The sequence below is a fragment of the Condylura cristata genome, unplaced genomic scaffold (assembly GCF_000260355.1).
Source record: "Condylura cristata isolate star-nosed mole 26May11 unplaced genomic scaffold, ConCri1.0 scaffold00033, whole genome shotgun sequence".
Classification (NCBI taxonomy): domain Eukaryota; kingdom Metazoa; phylum Chordata; class Mammalia; order Eulipotyphla; family Talpidae; genus Condylura; species Condylura cristata.
In genome coordinates, this window is record NW_004567134.1 from 12,152,213 (window position 1) to 12,179,845 (window position 27,633).

The 27,633-nt window shown below is 58.0% G+C and overlaps 1 protein-coding gene across 2 annotated transcripts in view; it reads right to left on the reverse strand.

Annotated features, from left to right (window-relative positions):
- The window catches only part of MGLL (monoglyceride lipase), a 95,510-nt gene continuing 67,877 nt past the window's right edge, over positions 1-27,633 (reverse strand). For both annotated transcript variants that reach the window (XM_012732152.1, XM_004692322.2), the window contains exons 4-8: positions 25,378-25,514; positions 23,783-23,893; positions 15,219-15,308; positions 2,906-3,121; positions 1-206 (exon numbers count right to left, since the gene is read on the reverse strand). In XM_012732152.1, coding sequence (XP_012587606.1) covers positions 81-206; positions 2,906-3,121; positions 15,219-15,308; positions 23,783-23,893; positions 25,378-25,514 — 680 coding nt within the window. In that variant the 3' untranslated portion in view covers positions 1-80. The remainder of the gene's footprint in view (positions 207-2,905; positions 3,122-15,218; positions 15,309-23,782; positions 23,894-25,377; positions 25,515-27,633) is intronic.

The following is a 27,633-nucleotide window of genomic DNA, read 5'->3' on the forward strand; positions in this document are numbered from 1 at the left end:
CAAACCACATCTGCAAAGCCAGCTTCTGCCCTTCCTCTGCCCGCTTCCCTGACTGTGGGACGGCCGCCTGGCCAGTGCATTCAGGGCGGGGACCCCTTTCTCGCTGCTGCTGTCCTTTGAGAGAACCACAGGCTTATTTCTTGGAAGACAGAGTTGGTGACTTCAGGAAGTTCTTTGTGGAGAACATGGTAGGCACCTTCGTAAATCTGCAATTAGGAAAGGCAGGAAGTCAAGGCTACGGACAGAGCCCTTGAAGCCCAGGCCAGTGCCTCTGATCACGGCCTAGTTAAGGTGTCCAGCACCTCCCCCTGACCCCACTTCTCCGGCCCATTGGGCGGCCTGGTCCGACGCCATCTCCATGGACAGACGTCTCCACGGCCTCCCCTCTCCCGCAGACCTCGGCTCACCCCCATCTGCACCTGTTTCCCTTTCCAGCGGGCCACAGGGGACCTCTTGGCCTGACCTGGTCACCCTCACACCATCCTTCCCTGGGCACACGTTCTGTTTTAGACTTCTTGGCATCATTCAAAAGTCAATCTCAGTCAATCATCTGGAAACACGCTCCTCCTGCGTTTCCAGGGTGTTCTTCCTGCCTCTCAGTCGCAGCCGTGGCCTGACCCTGCAGGCTGGTGGCCAAGGATGTGGCCGTGGCCTTTGGCCTCCTGCTCCCTAGTCATCATGTTCACTTCCGGAGCTTGGTAAAGTCTGTGCTGGTGACCCAGCCTTGGCATCTCCATCTCCACTTCCTTCTCAACTCACGATGTGGGTATCCAACTACCTATTTGCCTTTCTAATCTCCAAATATCTTGGTTATTTTTTCCTAACTATGGTAAAAACAAACAAAAAACCATTAAATTACCATTTCTGAGTTCAGTAGTGTCAGCCTCTTCGCACTGTTACACAACAGCCCTCTAGAACTTTTCACCTTTTGAAACTGAAACTTTCCCCTATACAGTTCCCCCTTTCCTCCTTCTTCCCCAAGTCTAAGCTTCCCTTCTTATTTCTATGATTTTTGACTACTTCAGATACTTCATTTGAGTGAGATCATATACCATTTACTGTTCTCTGACTGGCTTATTTCATGTGACATCACGTCCCCAAGGTTCACCCATGTTATAGCCTGGGTCGGATTCCCCTTCCTTTTTATGACTGCGTAATATTCTGCCATATAGACCACATTCCATCTTCATCAGTCAGTGGTAGGAAGCTTCCATCTTTTAGCTCTTGGGGATGATGCTGCCACAGCACAGGTGTACAACCTTCTTTGCAGATTCTGCTTGCCATTTCTAGTGGGCTCACTAGCAGGTATCTGAAACAGAACTCTTGGTATTGCCCAAATCTTTTTCTCTCCCATTCTGCTCGTTAGCACCAGCTCAGAACCCAGAGCTCAACCTTCATTGCTCTGACTTCCCTACCTACATATAGTTCACATTCTCTTGGTCCTCCTCCTTCCATTCTTGGGTCTTCACACCGGTTCTTCCCTTGTTCCAGAATGTTCTTCCATTGCTCTTATCACTGTCAGACCTTAGGCTCATCGGAAGTCATTGCTTCCTCTGCTCCCCCACCCCAATTTCCTGTGTAGTCCCCCTTGGGACGCCTGCCCTCCCCATCATCATCTGTTGCATTATCTATTTGCCACTCACACCTCTGGGACTACTCCACTATGGAGGGTCGGGACTTTGCCTGTCTTGTTCTTTGGGCCTGACACGACACAAAGTAAGCACCCAGTGGCTACTAGGATTAAAGAAGGAACGAGTGAGTGGAGAGCGAATAAAGGAGCATGTTCTTCACGGACCCTTTCACGGCCTACAGGCTCCAGGCCAGCGTCAGGGGATGCTCATGTGATGCCATCACCCAAGCTACAAAGTGTCCCTCTGGGTCTTCATGCTCTCTCATGACAGTACCAGCCAGTCTTCCTTTTCTTCTTTTTCTTCCTCTACGGCTCTACCTGGGAGTCAGAGTGGACCAGGCGCTGCGATTCACAGTGGTGTGAGGCACAGTTTGCAAAGCTGAGGGTCTTTGTCTACGCAGTGTGGGGTGGAATGGGCAGTGGGCTAAGGCTGGGGGACCCGAGTTGGAAACCTGACTCGCCCACTCGTGGGTGTGAAGCCGCTGCTTTCCTTCCAACAGAGGGGCCCAGACCCAGGGCCTCCAGCTGTCTGTGCGCAGGCATAGGGGCCTACCCTGTAGGGGCCCCTCACTCAGGAACGCAGCTGAGGCTGTCCAGGGTCAACGGGCCTTTGACAGGCTCACAGAGGGCGCTCCTCCTCCCTTCCCACCCTCCAGCTGGGCTCTTCCCACTTCAATCAGGCAAACACAGTGGGTACCCCTGGACCGCAAACAGCATTTCCAGCTCAAAACCTTCGAAGTGAGTCGACTATGGTCTCTTCTGCCTGATACGCCACATGGCTAAGCTGCAGGTACCATCCACTTTTCTGGACATATTCTCGAAGATTCCCTTGCAGATCACATTCTGCCAAGTCTCACTGCCCGTTTGTGCTCAGAGGCCCTGGTCGAGGCGGCTGGTCTGCTGCTGGTGCACAAAGCCAGTCCCTAGAGGGCCAGGCAGGCACCCCCTGCCCCCACATGCCCTTGGACATGACGAGTCTCTGGGGAGATTGTTTTTGCTCAATGCCTGGCTGGGGGTTTCTTTTCCTGACCGAGTCATCTTCTGAGTGTTCTCTGCTTCCTTTCCAGCTCACTCATATGCAGTGACCAGCTAATCACTCGTGTGTTCTCCTAGAATTCATAGGTGCCTCGACTTCCAGTCCTCGTCCCCAGAGGGCCAGGCTGTCCCCTCTCCCGAGACACCTCACCTGCAATGGCCCACTGCGGGCTGCAGAGATTGTCCTCGGGAGTCACGGCCGGGCACCCTCAGGGGAAGCGAGGCGGGGCCGCGGCTCACCTTGAGTGTCTTGTCCTGGCTCTTGGCAGACTCCATGAGCAGATAGGCGCCCTTGCTGTCGCACAGGCGGTCAGCGGAGCCCTGGAGCAGCAGGAGGGGCAGGGTGAGCCTGGGCAGGGCCCGCTCCACCCGAGAGACCGCGTTGAGGAGCTGGATGCCAAAGCACACTTTAAGCCCCGCCCGGCAGATGAGGGGGTCTGAGTTGTAATTGTCCACCTGGAAGGGAAGAGAGAGAGGGGGATCACCAGCTCCGGGGTGCGGGGCTCGCCTTCCAAGGCGGATACCGATTCCTGCCTGGTCCCCCTGGGCTTTGCCTGACGGGCTGTTAGCGCAGGGTGGAGCCCGGTGGGGCACTGTGCTGGGTGCCCGTCCGCCAGGCTCTGTTCTGTGCGGCCCACCCTCAAGGCGTGACTGCAGACCGTTTCCAGTAAGGAGCCGTGGCTTTGAAAATACACGCAGCACCACAGCGTGTGCTCGGACTGCCCCACCCCGGAGCGCAGAGAGCTTCACCGCTGGCCTGAAGCTTCTGCCGTCTGTCTCCCTGACCTGGCGCCCACTCGTTGGAGCCGGTGACGGGCACACAGGCTGCAGAGGAGAGCAGGGCCCCTGCTGGGGGCGTGGGGCGGTGCGCGTCCCCGGAGCGCCTTGACGCCGCAGTGGCTTCAGGAGGGGCAGGGCTCAGCACTCGGGCAGGCGGCCCTGTGCCCTCTGGGTGGCCTGCTGCCATGTGCACCCAGGCTGTGCTGCCCTGCACGGGATGCCCAGGCGCTGGGCGCCCCCCTCCCCACCGTCGGCCGCCAGGACCTGACTGCACCCCCTCTGAGTGTGGCCCAGAATCTGGCCAGCGTTGTGGGGCTGTCCTGGCACCCTGACCCTGCTCTCCTTCTGGCTTTACTTCGCCCACCTTCAAGGGGAAGTGAGGTGCCAGTTCACTGTGACCCAAGACGGGGCATCCGCCACCAGAATCTGGGTGGGAAGTTTCTAGAACCGTCTCAAGCCCGCATGGGCAGGTCTGAGGCCATGCCACCCCTGCACTCACTTTCCTCATCCTTGCCTAAGGGCTGCTGGCTGGCTGGAGGGGTGACATGTGGCGCTGGGTCCGGGGAGGGAGCACAGGGGCGCCTCACTAAGGGCAGGGGGTGTCCCCTGTGTTCTCCTTGCATCCTCTGGGTGGGGTGGGGTGGGGGGGTCGCATCACCCCGCTGTTGCCACTGCTAACAGGACCTTGGCCAGGATTCTGGGCTCACTCTAGACTCACAGGCTGTCACCCCTGCATCTCCGATTCCTCCGTGCTGGGCACCGAGCTTGGCAGGCCAGGCCATTTGTGAAAAGCCGCACGAGGCGGGTCAGCGGCATCCCGCAGCTGGGCCGGCAGGGTCCTGCAGGGCCTGGCCACCTGTCTGGGGTCCGCGCCACACAGGGCTGGCGTGGCAGGGCAGGGCCCCAGCAGGACGTGGTGGGTCCTGCTAGGAGTCCCCGCTGGAAAGAAAGCTGTGTGGGGCCACGAGTGAGCCCTGGGATGGGAATACACGGAGCACCGACGCCAGTCGTGAGAGCAGTGGCCAGTGCGGACCGGGGAGGCCTCGTTCAGTAAAAAGTATCCGGGGCCCTCCCTGGCGGCGCAGTGGGTTAAAGCACAGCACTGAGAAACTAAAAAGCCGCTTCTGCATGAGTTCGATTCCCGCCTGCCCCGGAGGTGACCATAGGGCGCGGCAGACCTCTCCTGACCCGCCCGCTGCTCCCCTCAGCTGTGTGCTTTGTAGATCTGCCTGTTCTGCTCCCCACTCTGTCTCTGGTGAAGCCTCTCGCCGCCCCTGAGCCTGTGGCCTGTACCCCAGGTCTGTATGCACAAATAAATAAATATTTAAAAAAAAAAAAGTATCTGAGTAACGAATCTTGGGAACTCTTTGCACAGGCAATACTAGGGCTCAGCCCCTCGCCCTTCATAAGCACCCTCTAGGGGCAGGGCTCTCCTTTTTACAGAGGGGGGCCTACTGGCTAGCTAGTAACTACCCCAACTCCTGTTCTCCCCCAGAGAACCCTGAAGTCAGATGAAGACTGCACTTCCCAGCCTCCCTTGCGCCAGCGTGGCTTCATGACCACCTTCGGGCCACCAGGAACTGAGCGCCACTGCCCCAGGTCAAGGTTGATCCGCCCTTGGCGCCCCCTTCCTGTCAGAACTTGGGAGCTAGGGAGACAGTGGGGCCACAGGGGGGTGCCCCCGGGAGTGGCCCCAGCAGGTGCGTCCTCCACACTGAGAAGGCATCATCAGGAAAGATACGTTTCTCATCGAAGCAGCTTGTTGCCGGCCTGGGTTCAGAGGCTGATGGGACCCCACTGCTTACGGGGCCCAGTGCCAGAGCCCAGGAGCCCACCTCCTTCCCAGAGTGGCAGACCTCTCTCCCTGCGGACCCTGAGCATCCCAGACACGAGTGGCCCCTCGGGAGTCTTGCCGGTTTTAAATCCTGTGGCGGCCAAGTGGCTTCCTGCTCTTGGCCTCTTTGTCAAGGTCTTGATCACGTAGGTCCTGTTTACACAAGGCCTGTTCTGGGCGGGGGGGCTGGGGGGTGCGACCAGGACTGCCAGATGTGTGGGAGAAAGGGCAGGCCCCTCGTTTAAGCCACAGTGGGAAGCGAGGGACAAAGAGAAATGGCCCCCGGGGGACAGGAGAGCCACATGCAGAAGCTGAGGTTCAGAGGGCCCAAACCCGCCCCTCAAGTAACCACTCTGGCCCAGTCACAGTGAGCTCTGCTTTCTGAGCGCTGGAGACCTCAAGCCACAAAGTCCTCCTTGCGGGAGGGCTGGGCTGAGACCCCGGCATCGGGCAAAGAGCTCCCTCCCTTGCAGACCACGCTGGGGCCCTTCAACACCTAAGGGCATTAGGACAGTCCGAGAGTGGACACTCACGTCGATGGCGCCCTTGAGTGGCGCCATCAGAGGGGAGGAGGGCAGGTCAGTGGCTGTCAGGAGGGAGAGGACAGTGGGCGGGGTCTTCGTGGTGGAGGACTGTTCTGGGTCCTGACTGACGGAGTCAGAGTCCTGGCTGGCTGTGGTAGGCCCCAGTGTTTTGTTATCACCCCGGGGGAGCGGGGTGGAGGCTATATGGGGCCCTACGCTATTTCTCTCAACTGAAGTGAAGCACAATCATCTCCAACTGGGTTTTAAGCTTTACAATCTGCGGAGAGTCTCAGGGCCTCCGTGTGCTTCAGTGACCCTCTGAGCCTGTGCTGTTTCGGGGCGGTGCTGAGGCTCTCAGCAAGGCTGAACGTGACAGCCAGGAACTTGCCCACTGGGCCTTCTGCCTCTGGAACGTGGTGTCTCTGTGGGAGACACTTTGCCCTGAAGCACGGTCAATATCGTTGCAATTCACAGCTGGGAGTTTCTTCAGCTTTTGGTTGAGCAAAACCTAGGCACCACTCCTAAGTCAAATGTCTAAATCTATTTTTAAAAAATTGGAGTAAAAGTACATTTTTTAATTAGTGCCGTATTAACAGTAACTAACACAGCAGACTTGTCACTCTGTGCCGCCTCAAGCATTTTACTGGGACTTGTTGCTCACAGGAGCCCTGTGTAGGGACCATCCTTTTTACCACCCTTTTAGACTTGAGGCCAAGGCTCACAGAGGCTCGGTTAACTCCCCCAAAATTACACAGCAAGTGAAGGGCAAAGCCAGAAGATTACTCCGGCAGTCCGGCAACCCCGCCAGCAATGTGATGACTCACGGTTCTGCCGCCTGTCTAGAGAAAGTCAAGGTGAATCCCCCCAGGAGCCAGGGAGGTGCTGCTCCTCGGAGAAACAGCAGTGGGTCCCTGATGAGAACCATAAACACCCGGACCTGACAGCAGGCGACGTGACTTGGTGGGTCCCAAGGTGGCCCAGGGGGTGGGGGTGCCTTTCTGAGCACAGGCAGGCTCGTGTCCCCCGAGCCCCCCGTGATGTCGCATAGTGCTGATGTCACCCCTCGGGCCCTCAGGAAGGCCTCCCGGTCCCCGGACTCCGTGCCTCTCTCCTCCCTACTATGGTGCCAGCCCCTCGGGCAGGACTGTTTGTGCTGGTTGTGCACAGGGGCCTTGGTTGAAGCCACAAGCTAACCTTTCTCTTACAGCCCAAGAAACAGCACTTCTGGACACCGAGCCCGGTGTGGACCAGAACGGTGCACCGGGCTGGCTGGCCAACAGGGCAAGGCGCTGCTCACAAAGGGAACAACACCCAGGGCCTCAGAACAAAAGGTCCCTCACTGCCTCTCCAGAAGAGTGACGGGCACGACTGCGGAAACGCCCAGAGGTCAGCTCCTTGAAGTTGCTGGGTGGAGCTTTCCTCAGGGCTCTGGGGCTGAGTGCTCGTGAATGCCAAGCTCACGGACTATTCCAAAAGCAAGTAAGAGCTGATCATAGAAAGCAGCCTGAATACAGCACGCACTGCGCAGGCAAACAGCCCGTGGCCCGTGCGTGCTCTCACCAACCCCCCGCCTTGGGCCCCACCATCCCCCTACAGCTGCTTTCAGCACCCAACTGCCTGCACTCGGCACCCAGGTTCTGCCAAACGCCCTGCCCCTAAGAACTCTGCCATGCTTCCCCGACCCACCCCCACACGGGCCAGGTTCATGGCTTTTGAGGCCACATGTGATGGACCCCAACTGCCTGCCGCCTCCTCCCCTCTTTGCACCCCTGGGCACTGGCATGGCTGTCCTCTCTCCCTTTAGAGCCCTTTCTTGGATGCCTGTAGAGTCTTTTACTGGACACTCAGCTCAACTGCCCCTTCCTCCCAGGGGCCCTCCGGCCTGCCCCTGGGCTCCCCCGCACGCTGCCGCTCCCACCTGTGCCCACTGAGCAGGGCTGGCCCTGGCCTCTCTAGCTCCGAGAAGGCCCGCTGCCCACACCTTTTCTCTCGTCAGCCCGCAAGCCTGTCCCCCCTTACAATCCAGTCCTGGTGTTTTCCCCGCGGATGGTGCCCTGGCGGTGCTGTGGCAACTGGCGTCTCTCTCCCCAGATCTCCAGTATTTTCAACAAAACCTCTCTAAAAACAGCTGTAATAACAACAGCCCCCCCCCACGGCCCCCCAGGCCTCTGTGAGGCTCTCGAGGGACCCCAGGGCACCGACACGAGTGTGGTTTCTGAGGTCACCGGCGGCACCAGGCGCCGGAGCTGGGGCGCCTATCTGGGCTTGGGCGCGGTGCAGGGAGCGGAGCCCTCTTCCCGCTGGGCCTCGGCCGCGTGGCCCCTGCAGCAGAAGCGTGGACGGCCTCTCCCCTTGGAAACGGGGTGACTCGTCGGGTGTCCCACTTGCCCAAAGCAGGAGCTCCGCGAAGTCTGCTGACTCGCCTGCTGCCTGCTCCGGCTGGCAGAGGGGCGAAAGAGGGCTGCCCGCCCACAGAAGTCCCCCTGTTTTCCCGAAGCTCCAGGAGGCCCACGCGAGCACCTCGCTCCCACGTGCCGGCCGGTCCACCTCTGGGGACGGCACAAGGACGTGCCGTCCATTCTGCACACGCCGCGGTGGGCAGGATTCCTGAGGAGAGCTGCCACTTCGGCAGGGGCGGGGGTGTGGCCGTTCTTTCCCCAGATTATTTTTTGTTATTGAAGCTGAGCTCCGGCCACCCTGGCATCTGCTTTTTTTGAGTGGAGGGCTGGACTGGAGGTGACGGCCCTGGGCCCGGGGCACGCGGTGCGGGGGTTTCCGCGGAGGCCGTCCTGGGGGGCTGAGGGTCTTCACAGCCCGAGTGACGCAGGAAGCCAACCTCGCTTGCATCGTGAGAGGGGGTGGGAGCTCTTCCTCCCTTCTCCCCCTCTCTCCTTTCCTACGGGAGCCTCACCCTGAGCCTGTGCTTTAAGCCCATCCTCCATTCCCACCTCCTCCTTCCCTTGTTTAGATCCCTCTTAACCCGTCCAACACAGGAAACTCAGCTAGCACCCGGGGGAGAGAGTTTTACAGCTCACCCAAGTGACCGCTGTGAAATCTGGAAATGTGCGGGGGCCCGAAGTGTGACCGGGGCCTGGACATGGCTTCTGAGTGGCCCCCGGGGAAGGGAGAGCAGCAGCTCCCGGTGTCTTCACCGGGTCGTGCTGGCCACACGCTACCTTCTCACAGGCCCAGGGCTTACAGAACTCACAGGAACACCAGGAGCGAATTCCTTGCATCATGCAGGACTTTCTTAACTGCTGGTCACAAAACTAGTCATGTGCCTTCAGTCTTGAAACTGAAAGGTGGGAGCGGCTAATGAAATCGGCATGTGGACTTAGTGGAGGATGTCACTCCGTTCCCCAAGTGTGACAAAGGCAGACCCTGTGTGACAGTCCCCACCCCCTGCGGCTTACTTTCAAACCCTTAGCCAAGACAATGTGTCTACTTCATCGCAAAGGATTTGGCTCTGACTTCTTGAATATGATACCCAAAGCACAGGTGAGAAAGACAAACGGCCTCCTATCGACATGAAAGCAGTTCTGTATCGAAGACTGCTGACAGCCCAGTGAAACATCAACCCAGAGAATGGGAGAGAACATTTGCAAATCACATACTTGATAAGGAAATATCAGATATGGAGGCGCCATAACTACCATTCAACAGCAACACCACCAGACAACCTGATTACAACATGGACAGCAGCTGGAATGGACGTTCCTCGGAAGAGGACAGAAATTGGCAGCAGGCACACGGCCAGACGTTCATACGGCTGGCGGGCGAGAACCGCAGCGAGACCCCACCGCATACCCAATGGGTGGCTAGCTTCCCAGAGTGGAAAACGGGTGTGGGAGATGGGAGCCCTCCTGCACACCAGGGGGGTGCTGTGGACAGGGAATGGCTGTGCTTTAAAAAGTAAGAGTCACCACATGGTCCAGCAATCCTGCTTCGCAGTATATACCCCAAAGGACTGAAAATAAAGTCTGGAAGAGCTGGTATTTCATGTTGCTGTTCTCTTTTCTCAGCACAGGTAAAGAAAGTAAGGCAGAGTGTTTCCAAAGTGGTGGCGAGCACACGGCTGTGGCCTGCGTCTTTGAAATGCCCATGACTGAGAGCTGGCCGCTGACCTTGAGCGCTCCTCCCCACGCCCCCAGCCTCCAGGGTCTTCATGCCGACCTGTTTGCTAACGTTGCCAAGCAGCCGTGGGGCAGGTAGAGCCCTGTGGTCAAAGTCCCCATCTGGGCTGTGTCTGCTGGACCCCTCACTGCAGGCCTTGGCGAGCGGGGCTGCATGGGGGCTTGTGGAAATGGACCCTTAATCTCAGCTCTGGGGTGGGCATAGGCGCTGGCGCGAGGCCCGGCCCAGGTGTGGCGTCTTTCCTCTTCCACCACACCGTACAGGCTCTCGGGAGAGCCAAGCTGGGCTCGTGGGCCCAGGGAGCACCTTGTTTAGCCTTGGGCCTGGGTGACAGCTGGGATTACCCCCGAAAATCTGCGTCACTGGCTTCTCTGTAGCCGTGAAAGGCGCCTACTTCCGGGATGTGCCTGGAGTGCTTGGGCTGAGGAGGGCTGGAAGCAGCCACCAGCCACGGCGGGCAGAGCCCCAGACCCGGCCTGTACGGGGCCTGGGACAAGGGAGGCCCACTCATGCTCTCCCCGACAGCTGCCCCTGGCAGAGCAGTGTCAAGAGATGTTCTGATGGCTCATTATATCTCTCTAAGGGCTGGGTGAGAGCCGCCTCACACACACAGTTCTTCTGCGGGGAATATAAGATACAAGCGATGGAGACTCGCAGAATAAAATCACCCAGCTGGGCTTGCTAGGAAGTGAATAACCTATTCTGAGAGGGGGCTTCTGTGGGAGGCTGGGGTCTATCTTTAGCTGTTTCAATTAGGCAGAAGCCTCAGTCTGACCACGTTTTCCCAGACCCCGCAGGGTCTCAGAGGGCCAGGGCTAAGGTGGCCTCGTGGTAGTGTGGGTGGAAGAGGCGTGGGGAGCAGGAGAGCTGGGCACAGCTGACATGCTGGGTGGGGGTGAGGAGCAGCACCCACCCAGAGAAATGAAAGGAAGCAGAGTCGCCACTCTCACAGCTCGGGGCTGGGGGAGGGCGTGCAGAACTCGCCATCTGGCCTGCCAGCGTGAGTCTAAACTAGCCAGGATGTGCTTGGAGGGCCTCCCAGAGTATTTATAGAGAACAGAGCCGTGGCTCCCGAAGGCAGCAGCCTCGCTGTCCTATCCGAAGAGTGATGTCCCTGGAGAGGTCTTCTCGGAACTGCGGGGTGTCCTCCTCCCTGCCTCTACCCAGCTCACAGGGCTGAAAACTGGACCCCAGAAAGCAAGCAGTGCCTGCTGGTTGTGAGTCACTGGAGGGTCACTGATGACCTGAGGGCAGGAAGAGAGCCTCAGAGACTCCCTCCTCTCAGCTCCCCCAAATGTCCTTAGCCAAGGAACTATTTAGAACATTCCAGGCTTTTTAGAGTGGGAGGGATTCATTACATTCTGAAAAACCCACTGTCGAGGGTGGAATGGTTAGCATCTCAGCACTCCAGTGTTCTGATCAGTGACTCCAAATGTGTAGACACACAGAGGGAGAAAAGGCCCAACTGGCAACTTCTTTGTTACCAAGATTTCAGTGCCAAGAGCACTTGGCTCAGAGTAGAGAGATCTGGGCTCAAGTGCGTACTTCGTAGCTCTGTGTCCTTGGGTAAGAAAGTTGCCCTTTCTGGGCCCAAGCTGCCACCAGGGCAAATGGGCCCAAGCTGCCACCAGGGCAAATGCTGGCAAGAGCAAAAGGCCACAGTGCCTGACACAGAAGCGCAGCACAGTGGCTGGGTGCTGAGGCCAGGCAAGGCTTTTTCTCCCTGGAGACTTCACACAGGCGGGGAGGAGGTGAGCTGTGAGCCGCAGCTTGAAAGCCGCAGCTTGGAAGGGTGACACACTAACAAGCCTGGGTGGGCTGTGAGCACACTCGCCACAGCAAACCTCCAACAAACCCCTGCGATTGACATTCAAATGGCAAGGTGGCTTCCCGAGGCAGACTTGCAAACTCCCTGCGCACCCCCATCCTCAGCCACTGGTCCCTTCCTCCACAGCCCTGCCTTAGCGAGCTTGTTAGGCGAAAATCGCTTATCTCTTGGAGGCTTTTATAGCTGCAGGGCTCCATAGGAAAAGTCTCCGCTAAAGACAGGCCTTAAGACACCCTGATGTTAGAACCGGGAGGTGCCTTTTCTGAACAGATTTCCCCCTGGTGGCGTTGCTATTTTTAAAGCTCAGTGGAATGTTCAAAGGGAGAGAGAGAGAGAGGCAGGGATAAGCGAGGGGCTCTTTAGGAGTCTGAGGACAGCAAACCCTGGCTCCTATTTATTCCAGCTGGAGTCCAGCCTGCAGGCGCACACAGCCGCCTCCCGCCCCCTCCCGCTGTTCCCAGCAGGCTCGCTGATTAGTGTTTCTAAAGACCACCTGGCCTACCTGGCCAGTCAGAAACCACCGCACCCCTGAAGGGGAGTCACAGTGGGGTGCTGGCCCCCCAACTCTTCTGTTTTATCATGGAATTCTCCATTACTTCAAAAATGAAGTAAAAGTTCTAAAATCTACTACTTTGAAACAAAAGGGATTTGGAATCATTGTGTTATCTCTTCTTTCCTACCCCTTTGCCCATATGTTGGCAGGTGCTAAGACGCACAAACCCAGGGACCTGACCCTGGGCGTTTCCTTCTGAAAGATCTCAAAGGGAGCTGGCTCCCCTCAGCTGCTCCACGCTCTCCATTGCCACCCCACCCCAGCCGCTGCAGATACTGGACTTCACCAGACACTGCACATTCGGGCCCTCCCTGGTGGGGCACCGGGTGAGGACACAACACGCAAGCCAGCTGCAGCTGCTTCAGCATGAGCTGCACCCCCGACTCTCCTGACCCGCCCTCTGCTCCCCTTAGCAGTTCACGTCATCATCTGCGGACCTGGAGGAGGAAGCTCTTTTCCTGGCGGAGAGAACCTGTCCCGAGACCGGGTTGTGGAGCCGGACACTTGGACAAGTTATGGAGCCTTTGAGCCTCAGTTTCTTCACCTTTGAGATGGGGTGAAAGTCAGTCTTATGCACGTCGGGATTGAATCAAGTGGCATATTTTGTCTGTGATCTTTCTCAGTCCTAAACTTGGGCCTTTTCATTGTATATGCTCGTTTGTGTAATTTTTCTCTATTCATGAGTCTTGCAGAAAGACCAGAGGACAACACACTGGTGGGTCAAATTTGGCTTCAAGATGTTTTTTTTTTTTAAGATTTATTTCTGCATACAGAACTGGGGTACAAGCCAGAGGTGAAGGGGGCAGTGAGAGCATTCACCAGAGACACAGTGGGGAGCAGAACAGGCAGATCGATGAAGTCCACTGCTGAGGGGAGCAGCGGGCAGGTCAGGCGAGGTCTGCCGTGCCATGTGGGTCGCCTCTAGGGCTGTGGCTCACTTGCAGTGCTGCGTCCTAACCCCTTGCGCCACCAGGGAGGACCCCAAGATGGTTTTAAATCAAATCAAGTTGAATGTGGATGACTCGGGTGCCTGCTGGCTCCCACAGACCCCACCACTCCCCAGCTTCTCTCGCCACCTGACTTACAGTGACGGGGCGGTCTGGCAGGTCTGATCAGTGTCTCCTACACTTCAGGGGCAGTTCTTACTTCAGTGTCCACTCTGAAGTGCCTCGGAAGGCCAGGAGGTCAAATTTCCTAACACAACTACAGTCTAACAGTCTCAAGGGAGCCCACAATTCCACTGGAGTGCCAGAGTACCCCAGCCCATGTCCAGGGGCTCTAGGGAGCCAACAAACAAAAGGGGGACAACTGAGGTAGAAATGAGGCAAAAGGATCTGGTTAATCCTGAAGACGACTCCAGCGTCTCCAGATGCTGGGGGCGGGGGTGATGGTGGTGGTGGAGGGACTATTTCTGCTGCTGACCGTAGGTAGAGGGTCACTGCCCCACAGACAGAGCGCGGCTGGGGACCTTCCCCGCCGAGGGGCCCGGCGAGTTCTCCCGTGGAACCTCCGTCTGTGCATCTGCACTCCGGGGCCGCCAGGAGAGCAGACTGCCCACGGGCGGGCGCACAGCAAGGTGCGGCTGCTGGTCTTTACGTAAACGGGCAGTGGGTTGGTTTGCCAGGCAGCGTCTCATCAGGCCGGCCCCAGTCTTTGGGATTCTGGATTCTGTGGGGCATATGCTGCCCCACAGAACTAGGGTGTAGGCCAGAGGTTACGGGGGCGGGAGAGAGGGGATCCACCAGACACAGAGTGGGGGCGGAACAGGCAGCTCTACTGACATACACCGCTGAGGGGAGCAGGGGGGAGACAGGAGGAGTCTGCCGCGCCGTGTGGGTCCCTCCCTGGCTGGGGACCAAATACAGGCCTTCGTGGGGGCACAGCACTGGGACTTAGCCCCGAGGCCAGCAGGGAGGCCTGGCTTTGACCTTTTGTCCATGTGGAGCCTGGAGTCTGAGCCCAGAGCTGGTGATGTGGCTGGATGGCACGACCTCCAGTTAATCTTTCCCACAGTGACCAGCCTCTTTCTGACCTGCAACCTGTCCTGCCAGGGCAGGAGCTTCTGGGAGATGGGGCGGGGGCTGAAGCTTACCTGAGCTTACCCGCCTCTCTATGTTCTGGCTGAACTATCGACTGACTGCTCTGCAGGTGAACGCCTTCACCTCGCTCTGTTCCCTCCACCACAGTCTCTCTGAGGTCCCCCTGCCCGGCCTTCACGCCCCCCACCAGTGGAGGGGACATGTGACACTTGGCTGCCTGAACCCACATTTTCATCCTCTGATGTCACCACCCCAAAACCTGCCCACCCTCCATGCCCCCAAGGACTTGACCTTCGCCACCCTCTCTGAGGCTGCCTGAGGTTGACACTGGCCCCTTCCCGACAAGTAACTCAGGCCCCAGAGCCAGCCAGGATGAATAAGCCCCGAGACTTTCTGCTGGGGTTGTTTAGGTAAAGCTCTGCTGGCAATTTTTGCCTCTACTTGGGGAAAGGCTGGCTGGGGGTGAAGTCAAACCAGGGAAGCTGAGCGCTGGGAAGAGGCAGGTGGTGACCAGGACTTTGTGTGCCTGCAGTCTGGCCATACCTGAGGTCTCAGTTATATTCACCAAGGAAGCCCGCTTATTACTTACGCCACCTGGGTTAGGTTTTCGCTACTTGTAACCAAAGGAGACCAAGCAGATTTACAGACCCTTCATGTGGTTAGCTCCTTTCCATGTTCAGGGAGCGGCTCAGGACTCACACCCACCAGCCCCTCCCACCCAGTCCTGAAGCCAAATGATGTCTCCGTGTCTCCACATCCCCTTTGCCTCATGAAGGTTCTGGGCACAGGACACACAGGCGAGGGCCAGGACTCGGACTTCCCACCTCCCAGACTAGCCCAGACCTCCAGAACGTCTCTTACCTCCGCCTTATTCCGAGAGAGCACACTGGAGTCGATCGGGCCCAGGGACATGTTTGGCATGACAAGGTTGAGGACTTTCGCGGCAAGGACCTAGCAGGGAAGGAGAACACGGCTGTGAACGCAGTGGGATCCGTGCCCAGCTCTGCCCACGGGACAGTTTACAGTGAATTAAGGAAAGTGACGCCCAAGCTGAACATCAGCCAGGTTCCCTTCCCAAGGCTGAGTGCCTGAGGTGCTCCCGGCGCTGATCCTGCAGCCTCGGACAGGGATGCCAGGTCCTTTTTTGCCACTCTGGATGACTGGGCTGTCGTCTGCCCAGTCATCCCTCGTCGGTCGTAACGTTAATTACTTACAGGAGCGGCCTAGTTAAGCTCTTGTGCACAAGCCACTTCTCTGGGGACCCTAAAAATACACAGCGAGCAGAGGACCTGGGTCACCTGGGAGTGAGGCAGGTCAGCGCGGAAGGACCCCAAGGAGCCTGCTGAGATCAGAAAGCGTCTGTTGATTGTCCCAGTTATGCTGGGCAAGAAACAGCAAGAGTCACCAGCCCGATTAAGGGATGCGTGGCAGAGGGCGAGAGAACCGATTTGATTCCTGGCTGTGCTGCATGGCCACCTGGATGTGGCATTTGACTACCTTTCCCTAGCTGCCCACGGGATCCCCGTGTGCACCAGCAGATGTACAGCAGGCAGTGACCCACACTCCTGGAACTTGATCCCGATTCAGGTACAAAACTCCCCACCGCACCCCATCTCCCCTGTTGGTCTGGTGTCTACCCGGGGGCGCTGCTCTCATTTCTGCCCTGAGCGCAGACACTCGGAAGAAAGATGCGATTTCACAAGTGAGCTGTGAGATGCTGAAAATAGAATCCCACGGAAGGTGGCAAGCCGTGAGATCTCGGCCCACGAACACCATGAGGTGAGGTTTTATCCTGATTTAACAGACAAGAAAACAGAGGCTCAGCACCGTACAATGCGGTCAGCTGCAGAAGGAAGGGCCTTGCTCCCCTAAGCTGCCTGCCACCACCTGCATCGTTCTTTTCCTGTGTGTGAGGGCGAAGGAGGGGCCTGGCCTCTCCTGTGGCCGAGCAGAAGCAGCAGTTGCCGGTGACACTGTGTCCCACCCCAACCTCCCATCAGACTGACGGCTGCAAAAATCCCCCACGTACGCAGGAGGATGCAGCTTCACTCCAGACCTGGTTCCCAGGCCACGGGCGCAGGCGAACTCAGAAAGGGCTTTGCTCCTCCAAGAACACGCTACATAGGAACCTGTGCTGAGCGTCAGCAGTGCTCAGGGCCGACGGTACCTCCCGGAGACTTAGTGCTCGCTGCACCCTGAGCCTGGTGTCCAGGTGTCCGGGCACAGCAGACCCCATCACGTGGGCAGGCTGCCCTCAAGGCGGCAGGCGCAAGCTGAGTCCTGGGCTGACATGTGGAAGCCTAGCGCAGAAACATGAGGAACTCTACAGGAAGCCCCTCGAGTCTGTCCACAGCATGGGATGCCTCGTGGGACGGAGAAGGTGTGCTAGGCAAGGTCAAAGCGGTGGGGTGGGCGAGCTCTGTGGGCGAGTGCCGGACTGGGAGGGGGATCCGGGGGGTTGTAAGCTCAAGTCAAATGTCTGCAAGTTACTACGGAACTGGGCTCCCCTAGGAGCCTCCATTCAGAAGTTGGGATCTGTGCTTCCCGAGACGAAGAAGCCGTGTCGAAATGAAGAGGAACAGGGCAGATGGGAAGCACACTGCCGAGGCGAGGGCTTTGGCTCCACCGGTGGCCTTCGCTGCGTTCCCACTGCGTAAGGGAGGCGGGCAGAGAGAGCTACTCTCTTGAAGAAATCGAGGTTCAAGGGCAACATTATTGGGGAGAAAATTAATGTGTATCTCCAAGTCTGCTCTCAGAACGGGCCTGGGGCCTGACACGGACTCTGGTGTGACCGGCCAGCCCTTCCCACCTGCTTCTAGATTTGCTAATCAAGAGTGAGCAAGAGGCGCAAGCACACCGCACCCCGACACCGGGAAGGCGGGGCCGCACAGGTGTGCTCCAACACCCCATGCCCACCTCCGGACCCCTCCTTTGCAGCAATTTACGGTTTGCTGTGTATCACCCGGTTCTGCGCGGACTCGAGCACCTGCCAGCTGTCTGTGAAGAGATCTCAGCTTTGTTCTTGAGTTTACGCTCTTGCCACTAGCACCTCTTAAGCCAAAACATTTTTACCCAAAATGCCAAGGCCTCTATTTCCAGGGAGACACTCAAGACTGAGGCTTAGGCAGGGACAAGGCAAGCCACGCCGTGACTCAAACCATCCCTGCTTGGGTTTCGCAGGGCTGGGAAGCCCGGAAAGATGAGACGCGCAGAGAAAACACTTGTGCTCTCTCCCGGAAAGCAGACGTGTCCTCCTCCATCAACAGGAACACTTTCTGCCGTGAAAGGGAGCTTCCAAGAAGAAAGCTTCACAGGTGGAATAAAGGAGGACCGCGATTTCCAGAGAAGCATCTGTCTTACAACTGAGTGGTGCAAGGATTTGGCCCCTGCACAAACTAAATAATCCAAGGCAGCTGACCCCCAGCCAAGTCCGAGTGAGGACGCACCTCCCCCACCAGTGTCCTGCCCCCCAAAGCACAAGCAGGAGACGTGGCAGGAGAGAATGAGGCTTAGGACCAGAAGTGGCAGGTGCCAGGTCCCCGGATGTGCCCAGCAGTGCACATCCCCCCGAGAGGACCCGCGGGGTGGTGCTGTTCTCACTCCTGCGGCTCCTGGGGTTCGGGGGGAGCGGCTGCACCAGAGGATCAGCTCCATGGCAGCTGATCCATGGAAGATACTGGTGCGCCAGCAACTGGAACTGGCTGTCCAGTCACAAATATAGACGAGGCCGCGGGCCCCACCAGGGATGCAGCCTGCGGGTTCCGCAGCTTCTTCATGGTTGTGCGTGGCCGTGTCGTGCCACAGGCGCCCTCTTCCCAGGAAGACAACCCTTGCTCCCACCCGATGGCACCTCCACGGGGTCCACCCTCCAGCCACACCTCCTCCTGGTAGTCTACGGTCGCCTTGCTCTCGCGTGCTGCTCACACAGGAGCACCAGCAGCTCCTGAGGACACTGGGGTCTGTGGGTCAGGAACAGCGTTTTCACAGAACCCCCAGGACCTCGGAGTGTGCCGTGAAGTCGCGAGGGCACGTGCGTGCGTGCGTCAGACACGGTTCTCTGATCACCTGTCAAGCCCGCGAGGGTCTGACTGAGTTGTCCGAGGTGGGGCCCTGACGTGAGCATTTGTCAAAGCTCCCCAGGTGATTTCTGTGCAGCCAGAGCAGAGCCGTGCTCCTGACTAGGGTGGGGGGGGGCAGGGACATGAGGGGGCACAGAGGGATGTCTGGAGCCCCTGACCCTCTGCTCTTTTATTCTAAACCTGCAGGGTAAGTTGTTCCAAACCACATTTCTGATAAGACTCAGTTGGGTGGAAGGAAATCTTCTGATGATAATGATGTTATAATAATAATTTAAAAAAAGCCTGGGAGCTTAGCCTCTTCCCAACAAAAGACCTGAGGGAGCCCCCCGGGGGGGGGGGTGCAGGGCGCTTGGAACAGCTGCAAAGGCACCCCTTTCTCTGCTGTTTGGGGTTTGCTCATTTCATCAGGAGGAGGAAAGGGCAGGTGGAGGAAGGAAGCAAGGAGGCAGGGACACCCAGAACCCAGGAGACCCCACACCAGCATGTTGCCCAAGTGGCTGCTTCCTGTCGTCGTCTCCCTCTGCTTCCACCATCAGTAGTGAGCGCCCCCAATTCCACAGGAAGACACAGGAGGCAGGCAGAGGTGTGTGTGTGGGGGGGAGGCTCACCCATGAAGCAAGTGGGGTCCAAGAATTTACCAATCTGGTTGCCGTTTCCATCAAGGATTGCGAAATCTTCGGATAATCCTGTGGGAGCGTGGAGAGAGCTTCGGATCCAGCTCAGGAGAGGGGTAACCTGGTGTGGAACCCCTTGCGGCAAGACATCCCCACCCTCATTATGACCCTCCAAGGGTTGAGTCAGTTCGGGGCAACCTCAGTGCTGAGGGAAGCGCACTCGGCGGGGACAGGTCTCAAGGACCAGTTTCGCCAGGCCACGAGGGGCCCAAACTCTGGTTCTGAATCCCTGAGAAGGCCTCTGGTCCCCAGTTTCTTCACCTCTAAAACAGCGGCAATAGGATGAACCTCGAGAGCTTACAGGGAGGTCCCGCGAGACACAGTCCCCACACGGTGGGCCCCAGTGAGCCGCCTTCCGGCTCCTGGTCATGAAGCGGCACCGGCCGAGTGCAAGAGCGGGCAGACACCGAGGAAGCATGCGGCCCGCAGCTTCCAGGCAGATGCCACCGCTGCGGACAGACCCCAGGCATGTCACCCGCCAAAGGGCACGCTGCTGCAGAAGTGAGGGCCATCCCCGGAGGCGTGAGGCCAGCGACTGTCCTGCTGTGTCCTGGAGGACGGCAGTGCCGTCACTTTAAACACCAGAGACTCGCACAAATGCCTTTATTGATCGGAAAGGTCGTAATGGCTCCCTAAGACCATTTTTAAGCTCCTGCCAGTGAAAGACTTGACATGAGGGAGGTAATTACAATCACTCTCTTCTAAAGTGGCTCTAGCCAGTTGACCCGTGCAAGAGGAGGCTGCAAGTTCACGCCATCTGTGCGGGCGGCAGCTGTGCAGGGGTCAACTGTCGACCCAGACTTGCTGAGGGGAGGGCAGAAAGCCCCCTCGGGCAGACGGAACCTGCTCTGGGAAGGATGGGCACCTGTTGCTGCTGCATGTGCACGCAGTGCCTGACACGTAGCAGGAGCTCCCCAAAACGTGGTGGGGTGATGACTTGTACCTAGCATCCTGTGTCGGGAAGCTGGTGCCTGACAGTCAGTGGCAACACGTTGCAGCCAAGTGGGCCAGGTCACGGTCACAGCTAAGTCCAAGCGCCTGGGTCTAACTTGAAGTGGGGAAGAATGGGCATTCCCCGTGTTCCCATGTCCACACCGCCCACCCCGACACACACACACACACACACACACACACACACACACACACACACACACTCCGAGAGCCTTCTATTGTTGATCTGGGGCTGAACACGGATGAACGACAGTCAGACAGGAAGTGAGCTAAAGCCAAGTGCAGCAACTCTTGGGGGTGTTTCAGGGTGCATGGGGGCCTCCTGCCATGTTTTTGCCAACCTAACTGCAGCTCAGGTTGCCTTGAACAAGACAATTGTCCTCTTTTCCCTGTCTGTAAATTGGGAATGCTTTCCCTTCCTGACAGAGTGGTGAGGGAGAGGACACGAGACAATGCCTGTCACGCACGGAGCGCTGGGCTCTCAGAGAGGCCTTCTCCTTCTCCCTGCTTGGCCAGGTGCCCTGGTAGATGGGTAGTGGAAGCATCTGGAAAGCTGTGGGTTGGCTGCCCCTTCTGGAACTCTGGAGCCCAGGGGACAACCTCTTGGCCATAACAGGAGGTCATTTACAAGATTTCCTTCCTACCAGGCTGGGTCTGTCTTGACCCCGGGCTCTGCCCAGAGGGACTGCAGGTCCTGCCCTGCCCACAGCTGGCAGGGAGAGGGTTTCTGCAGCCTGCAGTCCTGAGTCTTTCCCAGGGACGGAGTCCAGAAGGGTCGCAGCCTGACACCCCACTAGCTGGGTGACCGAGGGCTTCCCCTCTGCTCCGAGGACGCCTGTGGCCTGCCTCTCCCAGCATGGGACACTGGACTCACCCCCATGAAACGGCCTCATAAACTGTACAGGATTTTCGATTCTAAATTTCTCCCGCTGTCATCCTCTTGTGTAACCACATTCTTAGCACAGCACTGAGGGACCAGAAGCCTCTGTCCCTCTTGTCTCTTTTCTAGGCTAAATATATCTCGGCTCATTGAAAATACAGGGTAGAGTTAAGAACCAGATTTGTGCGGGCTGTGGAGAGGATCTGTCTACTCCAATTTCTGGGGGCGAGGGGTGCCACCTTCCACATGTCTGTCTCCTCAAAGGTCAGGGCATCTCATGCTACCCACTCCAGTGATTCTGGGGCTCCGTCTCCCAGGGACTTGGTGCCCTGAAACTGTGTGGCAGTTGATGCACAGAGCTCTGGGGGAGGACCCAGAGGCCAGGCCTGGAATCTGCAACCCCAGCCGGGAACCCCGACAACGTGACGGGGCCCCTTCTTGGCCTCGGCTCTCTCGGCCGGAGGTGGTCTCTAGGGACCTAAGAGCGAGTGAGGGCAACAACGAGCCAGAGGCCGGGCAGCAGGCTCTCGCCTAATCCAGGCGCCACACGGCACCACTTCCGTCCTGACGGGCGAAGAGCACCTAGCGGAGTCGGGGAGCAAACAGACCCAATTAAACTCAAATCCAGAAAACAGACAAGCAGACCGAAAGGGCAGGCGCAGACGGAACCGCAGGGCACACGTGCCGTGTGTGAGACAGAGGGGCGGCGGCTGTGGGAGGCTCTCGGTCGCCGTGGCCGGCCGCCCCTCCGGAGCGACACCTGTCTCTCAGCGCCCTCTCTCTTTTGAATTTTGAACCAGTGCGTGTATTATTCTTCCAGAGTTAAAATTAAATTTAAACAAGACTCTGTGAGACTCTGAGAAGGGTTGTCAGACAGACTAGCAGATGCACGGAGGGTAATCAAGTCAGCCAGCAGCACAGATACAGACAAAGGAATCACAGACGCTGTCAGTCAAAACTGCCCAAGACCCAGGGGGCAGCAACAGATTTGGGGGCAGGGGTGAGGGGGACGGGTCCCCAGGTCTGGGGGCAACAGGAAATCTAATTTGCCTTGGTTAATAAGAGGAGATTTGCACCCCCCACCCCACCCCAGGGACAGCTGGCTTCTGATTTGACAGGGTCATCTATTAGCACAGGGCTCGGAAAGGTCGCAGGGGTGGCTTGCCCAGAAGCCCCACCCCTGCCAGGAGCCTGGAGGACTGGGGGGGAGACCTCGCCGGCGCCACCTCTGGGCCCAGCTGCCTCTGGAAGGTCCCACTGCAGTCCCGGCTACTCTCGGTTTTCTAAGGGAATCATCACCTGCAGAAAGTCCCTATTTTCAGCAGGGAAACAGCCCGTCACATAGGTATAGCTGTCCTGGTGGGTCACCCAGCCATGTCTCAGAGCTCTCGTCCATCAAATGCAGGCTGTGAGCCCTCCCGGGCCTTCGGTGCAGGGAATCCAGGCAATGCACCAATGCAGTGCGAGCCCAGCACGCCCCAAGCCCAATCACCACCCCCCTCCCATCAATGCACACGTCTCTCAGGGGAGCGCCTCTCCTCAGACCCTGGCCTTGCCTCTTCCACGAGAGGAGAACCTCTGAAGATTCTGCCTCTCGTCCGCTCATCACAACCGTCCAGTCGCGGAGGTGATGAGGTGATGCCGCCTCTCACACATCTCCATGACCAGCAGCAGCACACTCACGTGCCACCTGTGACTGTGAGTGACCTGTGGCGCCCCCAGCTCCACTAGCCCGTGCAGTGCTGAGACTCACCGACAACCGTCCATGGCCACGTCAGTGGTGACGTCCGCAGACCAGCATGCAGCTCGAGGAGCTACCTGGCTTCACTGCTCAGCAAATTCAGTGTATCGCGTTCTCAGGTTAAACGACCAGAGAGCTCCAGGCTTACCCAGCCTGTCTCCAGTTCAAGCCGGCAGTTTCCTGATTCTAACTGGGCCCCTCCTGACCCCATCAAGGGTCGGGATTAAGTTGGTGGCTGTGGGCTGAAGGAAAGCTTTTTGGACTTTTAATAAAGTGTCATCTTGCACTGTGCTTCACTGTTCGGGGACAATTCCGCTGGGGGCTCGGATCTAAGGACACTGGTCCTGATGTTACTTAACGGTGACGTTACAGCAAGGAAGGTTAGCCCGAGCTTGTCCGGTCCCCCCATCGCCCGGCCTTAGGGAGAGAGTGAACAGGGATACAGAGGTTGGGACTTGCCACCTTCACTCAGGTGCGTGTTCTCCTGAACCTCACGTCCCCAAGGACAGTCTACGCCCACAGCAGGCCAGCACCAACCACACCTACAGCCACACAGCCCTGCTGAGGTGGCTGCATTCATCCCCGTTCTCAAGGACAGAGGCATCGTCCTACCTCTGGGCACCATCCGCTCTTCTCTCTTGCCTTGCGAAAGCAGCTCGAAGCCTTGCACCCAAGCTATCATGCACTACGACACCCACAAAAACAAAGGGAAGGGATGGAAGAGGACCGTTGGGGACCGACAAGCTGCCTACAGTGCCACTCACTCCGAGACGCTGCTGAGTTGGCGAACAACCAATGAAACAGCCCAAGCCTTGCGAGTGACTGGTTAAAGGTGACGTGTGACCTTTCCCCCTTTTAACATTCATCAGTAAAATAGGCACGAGCAGGACGCCATTTGCTCTTTTGTTGCTGGTGGGTGGTGGGGGAAACACGTGTCTGCAGGAGTCACAGAGTCCGGTGGCAGTGGCATCTGCCCTGGGTCCAAACCTTAACACAATGGTGCGAGGCCCTAGGATGCGCCTTGGCCCTTTCACCGGGATCCGGCTACGGGGAGTGGATGCTCTGGGCCGGGAATGTCACCGAACCGGACGTCAGTTTACCTTGAAAGTTGTCGCGGACTCGGGATTGGCAATGACCAAAGGCGAGATGAGGACCATGCCGGAGAAGTGGCCGGGCCGCTCGGCAGCCGTGAGGATGGCGATGGCTCCGCCCTGCAAGGCAAGACAGGCAGCAGTGCTGTGTGCTGCTTCTCACCAGAACTCAGTTTCCAACACGCACCACCGACAGCCTTCTAGACGGTGGCCCTGGCCCAGAGCCCTGAGGAGGTCGACCTTGGAATCGACACCATCAAATGCTAGCTAACCTGGCTTTGCCACTATTTTTTTTTTTTAAAGATTTATTTATTTATTTGTGCATACAGAACTGGGGTACAGGCCAGAGGCTCAGGGGCGGTGAGAGGCTTCACCAGAGACAGTGGGGAGCAGAACAGGCAGATCTACGAAGTACACTGCTGAGGGGAGCAGCGGGCGGGTCAGGAGAGGTCTGGCTCACCATGTGGTCTCCTCCAGGGCAGGCGGCAGGCAGGAATCGAACTCATGTGGAAGTGGCTTCAGATTCTCAGTGCTGTGCTTTAACCCGCTGCGCCACCAGGGAGGGCCGCTTTGCCACTATTTTATTACACACTTTTTTTCCCTGGGTTTTCCAAGAGCAAATATTTCAGAGAGCTATAAATAAGGCTCCTGTTGTGGACTGCTAGCTAAACAATAACACATTCCTGCTTCATTTCATGCCCAAAGCTGGCAGACCCGCAATTCAGCCATGCCATCAAACGTATTATAAGATTTTTTTTTTTTTGTAATAGGATGATAATAAGAGGTTGCTATACTTTTTTTTTCCTGGTTCTATTAGAGATTCCAGAAACTTAGGTTCCAAGAAAGAGAGTGAATGTGGACTGTGCTGGAACCTTGGCTGTTTGCTCACCAGAAGGTAGTATGAGTGGAGGTGGAAGCTGCAAATGCTTACAGGAGCCAGGCCAGTCAGAAAAATGCTGGGACTGGGTCAGGCTGGGGGCCAGAGGGGTGGAAACCTGTTCCCAGTGCAAAGCTTCATGGGCACTCAAATTCCAGCCGCTGGAGAGTCTGCCAGTGTCCTAGGAAGCCCGTCCCGGGGGAGGTCAGTCTGAGGACCTCAGCTGTAAAGATTACACTTGGTTTATTCCTAGGGGATTTCATATGTTGCATGGCCTTTAAGGACTTTTTCCACAGGGAGTCTTTGTCCCTGTAGGGTTGGGACATCCCCAGGCTTCTCCCCGAGGAGATGCCTCCCCACTCTGAGGTGTGGCTCCGCAGGGGACAGATGGGGCCTGGGGAGCCTTCCCAGGAAACAGACTGATGGGTCATGGGCATGAAAAACAGGTGTTTCCCCAGAGGCTCCACGTGGGTATTCCTCAGAAAGGACCCGGGTGGGGGACGACCTCTGGCTGCCTGGGGCCCTGACGGGAAGGAATGGCCGAGGCTGTGAGCTGTCGGGGCTGTCCCCAGGACTCTGTCTCCTAAGCTCTAAGTTGCCTGCAAGCCCCAGTGGGACGTGCAGAGCGGGGTGTGCCAGGCTGGCCGAAAGCAGATGGGCAGGAGAAGGGCCCACACCAGGCTGGAGACCAGGCCGCGTCAGGACGGGGCCTGTGAGGCCTACTTACCATGGAGTGGCCCAGCAGGAAGACAGGCAGCCCCGGGTAGTCTTTCTGCATCATGTCCACGTGCTGCAACACGTCCCTGACGAACACGCTGAAGTCAGACACTACCATCCTCTCTCCTTCGCTCTGCCCATGACCGACTGCAAGGGAAGGCAGACGAGGACGCAGTTACAGGGGGCTGAGTGCTGCCCCGGCGCGGTGGTGCCCACATCCTAGTGACCGGCTGTGCCTATTAAAGACCTGAGTGTCACACCTCACTTAAGCCCTTCCAGCTCTTGGCCATCGGTGCTGTCTCCCCTCCCTTACAGACCGCGAGGCTGTGGGACAGAGCAGTTAGGGAAAATGTCCGCAGCCAAGCAGTGAAGAGTCAGTGTGGAAGTCCCGCAAAGCGGCTTGCCCGCCCGGGGTCTTCCTTGAGGCCACGTCCGAAGAAGACAGAAAGGGCGGCGCGGACGGTCTCCGCAGCTTTCGGCCCCGTGGCCAGAGCAGGTTGCCGGGCCTGGATTTCCCTGGGTTTCCCCAGCTCCTCCCGGGCCCTCAGGGATGTGCTTCAATGCCAGCCTCGAACAACACAAACCGTTGCAGGGTGACCTCGCTTTCCGGGTTTAGTGACAACAATATGACAAACGTCTTTTAAAGAGTAGCCAAGAGAGCGTGCCAGGAATCTTCTCACTTAGGCGGCAATGAAACTGGGTCACGTTCTACCCTCCCGGAGTTTATTCTCTGTTGCGGCCCCACGCTGCTCATTCCTTGGGGTGTCTCCAGTCCCCGCTCTCTGGAGGACATTAGTCGCTATAGAAACAGCAGGCCAGCTGTGGCTTCCAGGTCCGCCTGAGGGCGGGCGGGCGGTGGGCTGGCTGAAAACCCGCACCAGGGCAAAGCAGGCTCCTGCGGAAGTGCCCACTGCGAGCTCGCCCAGCCCCTTCCAGCACCCCCTCGAGGACGCTGTGGCCAGGCACGCTGGCGACGACGCTCACTTCACAGATACAAAGGATGAGGCCTCTGCCCGCTGGGCCTGCCCGCTGCCCCGACCTAGGCTCAGAAACGCGCTGTGGCCGGCTCACAAACTCCCGCCTCCCGCTGTCCCCTTCTCCCGCTGTCAGCTCCCCTGGCCTCTCTGACATCAGCCGGGGGCCCCTCTCAGAGGCACCCCACTTCCCCCGTGCCTCTCAAGATTCTTTTCCCTGTTTCAGTATATTTTTACTTTGTATTATGATAAACTATATATAACGCAAAATCACCCTTCTTGCCACTGTTCCTAGTGTCCGGCTCGGAGGATGAAGCACACTGACACCGTCTAAGCGCCATCAGCCAGCTCCAGAGCTCGCGCACCTCTCCCGGCCGGATGGAACGGAATCGCCCCCAAACGTGGCGTGAGGTGCTCGCCCCTCGAGCGCAGAAGGTGATGGGACCTCGGAGACGCGGTCCAGGTACCACGAGGTAGTGGCCCTACTGCAGCCGACCGGCGTCCTCACGGAAGAGGAGCTGAGGGGGAAGGCGGCCGCCCGCAAGCCCCGGCGAGAAAGCAGCTCCCCGATCTCAGCTTCCACCCCACAAATGCGAGGCAATAAATGTCTAGCGCTGTGGCTGTGTCGCGGCGGCCTGAGCAGATGAGCACCATCACCCTGGCCCTTCCCCTGCACCCCTCTCCCAAGTGACTGTTCTAAGTGTGCGTGTGAGTGGACGGGGCAGCAGGGGAGCCCAGCACGGCCCTGGGTCCGTTCCTGGCTTGGCACTTGGTATCCACATTGAGCACGTTTTGGGGCTTGCTCGCCAAGCCTGGGGAGCACTGCGATCCACACGCAGCGCACGTTTCCTTGTCCCCCTCACCCCGATGGCCACCTGGGCTGCTTCCCCTGTGGTCATTGTGACTAATGTGCTGCGAACATGGGGTGCGAGTATCCGTCCAGGCTCCCACTGTCACTTCTTCTGGGTGAAAGCCCGGACGCAGCATTGTGGGCGTAGGGTAATTCTGTTCAGTGTTTCGGGGCATGACCCTGAGTTCTGACTTGGGGTATGCCTCCGGACAGCCCACCGCCGCCCTGCCCAGAGGGTCCCTGAAGTCTGGGGGGCACATGAGCCCGAGAGCCAGGCCACACCAGGGCCTCCTGATGACCGGCGCCTCTTCACCGGACTCCACCCCAGACAAGTTCCAAACATCTCTAGTCTCCCCAAACTCGTGGACCTACAGTATAAATGGGGTCCTCTGTGTCCCACCCACTTGCTGGGGGTCTTCTTAATATGTGCCAGTCTCTCGGG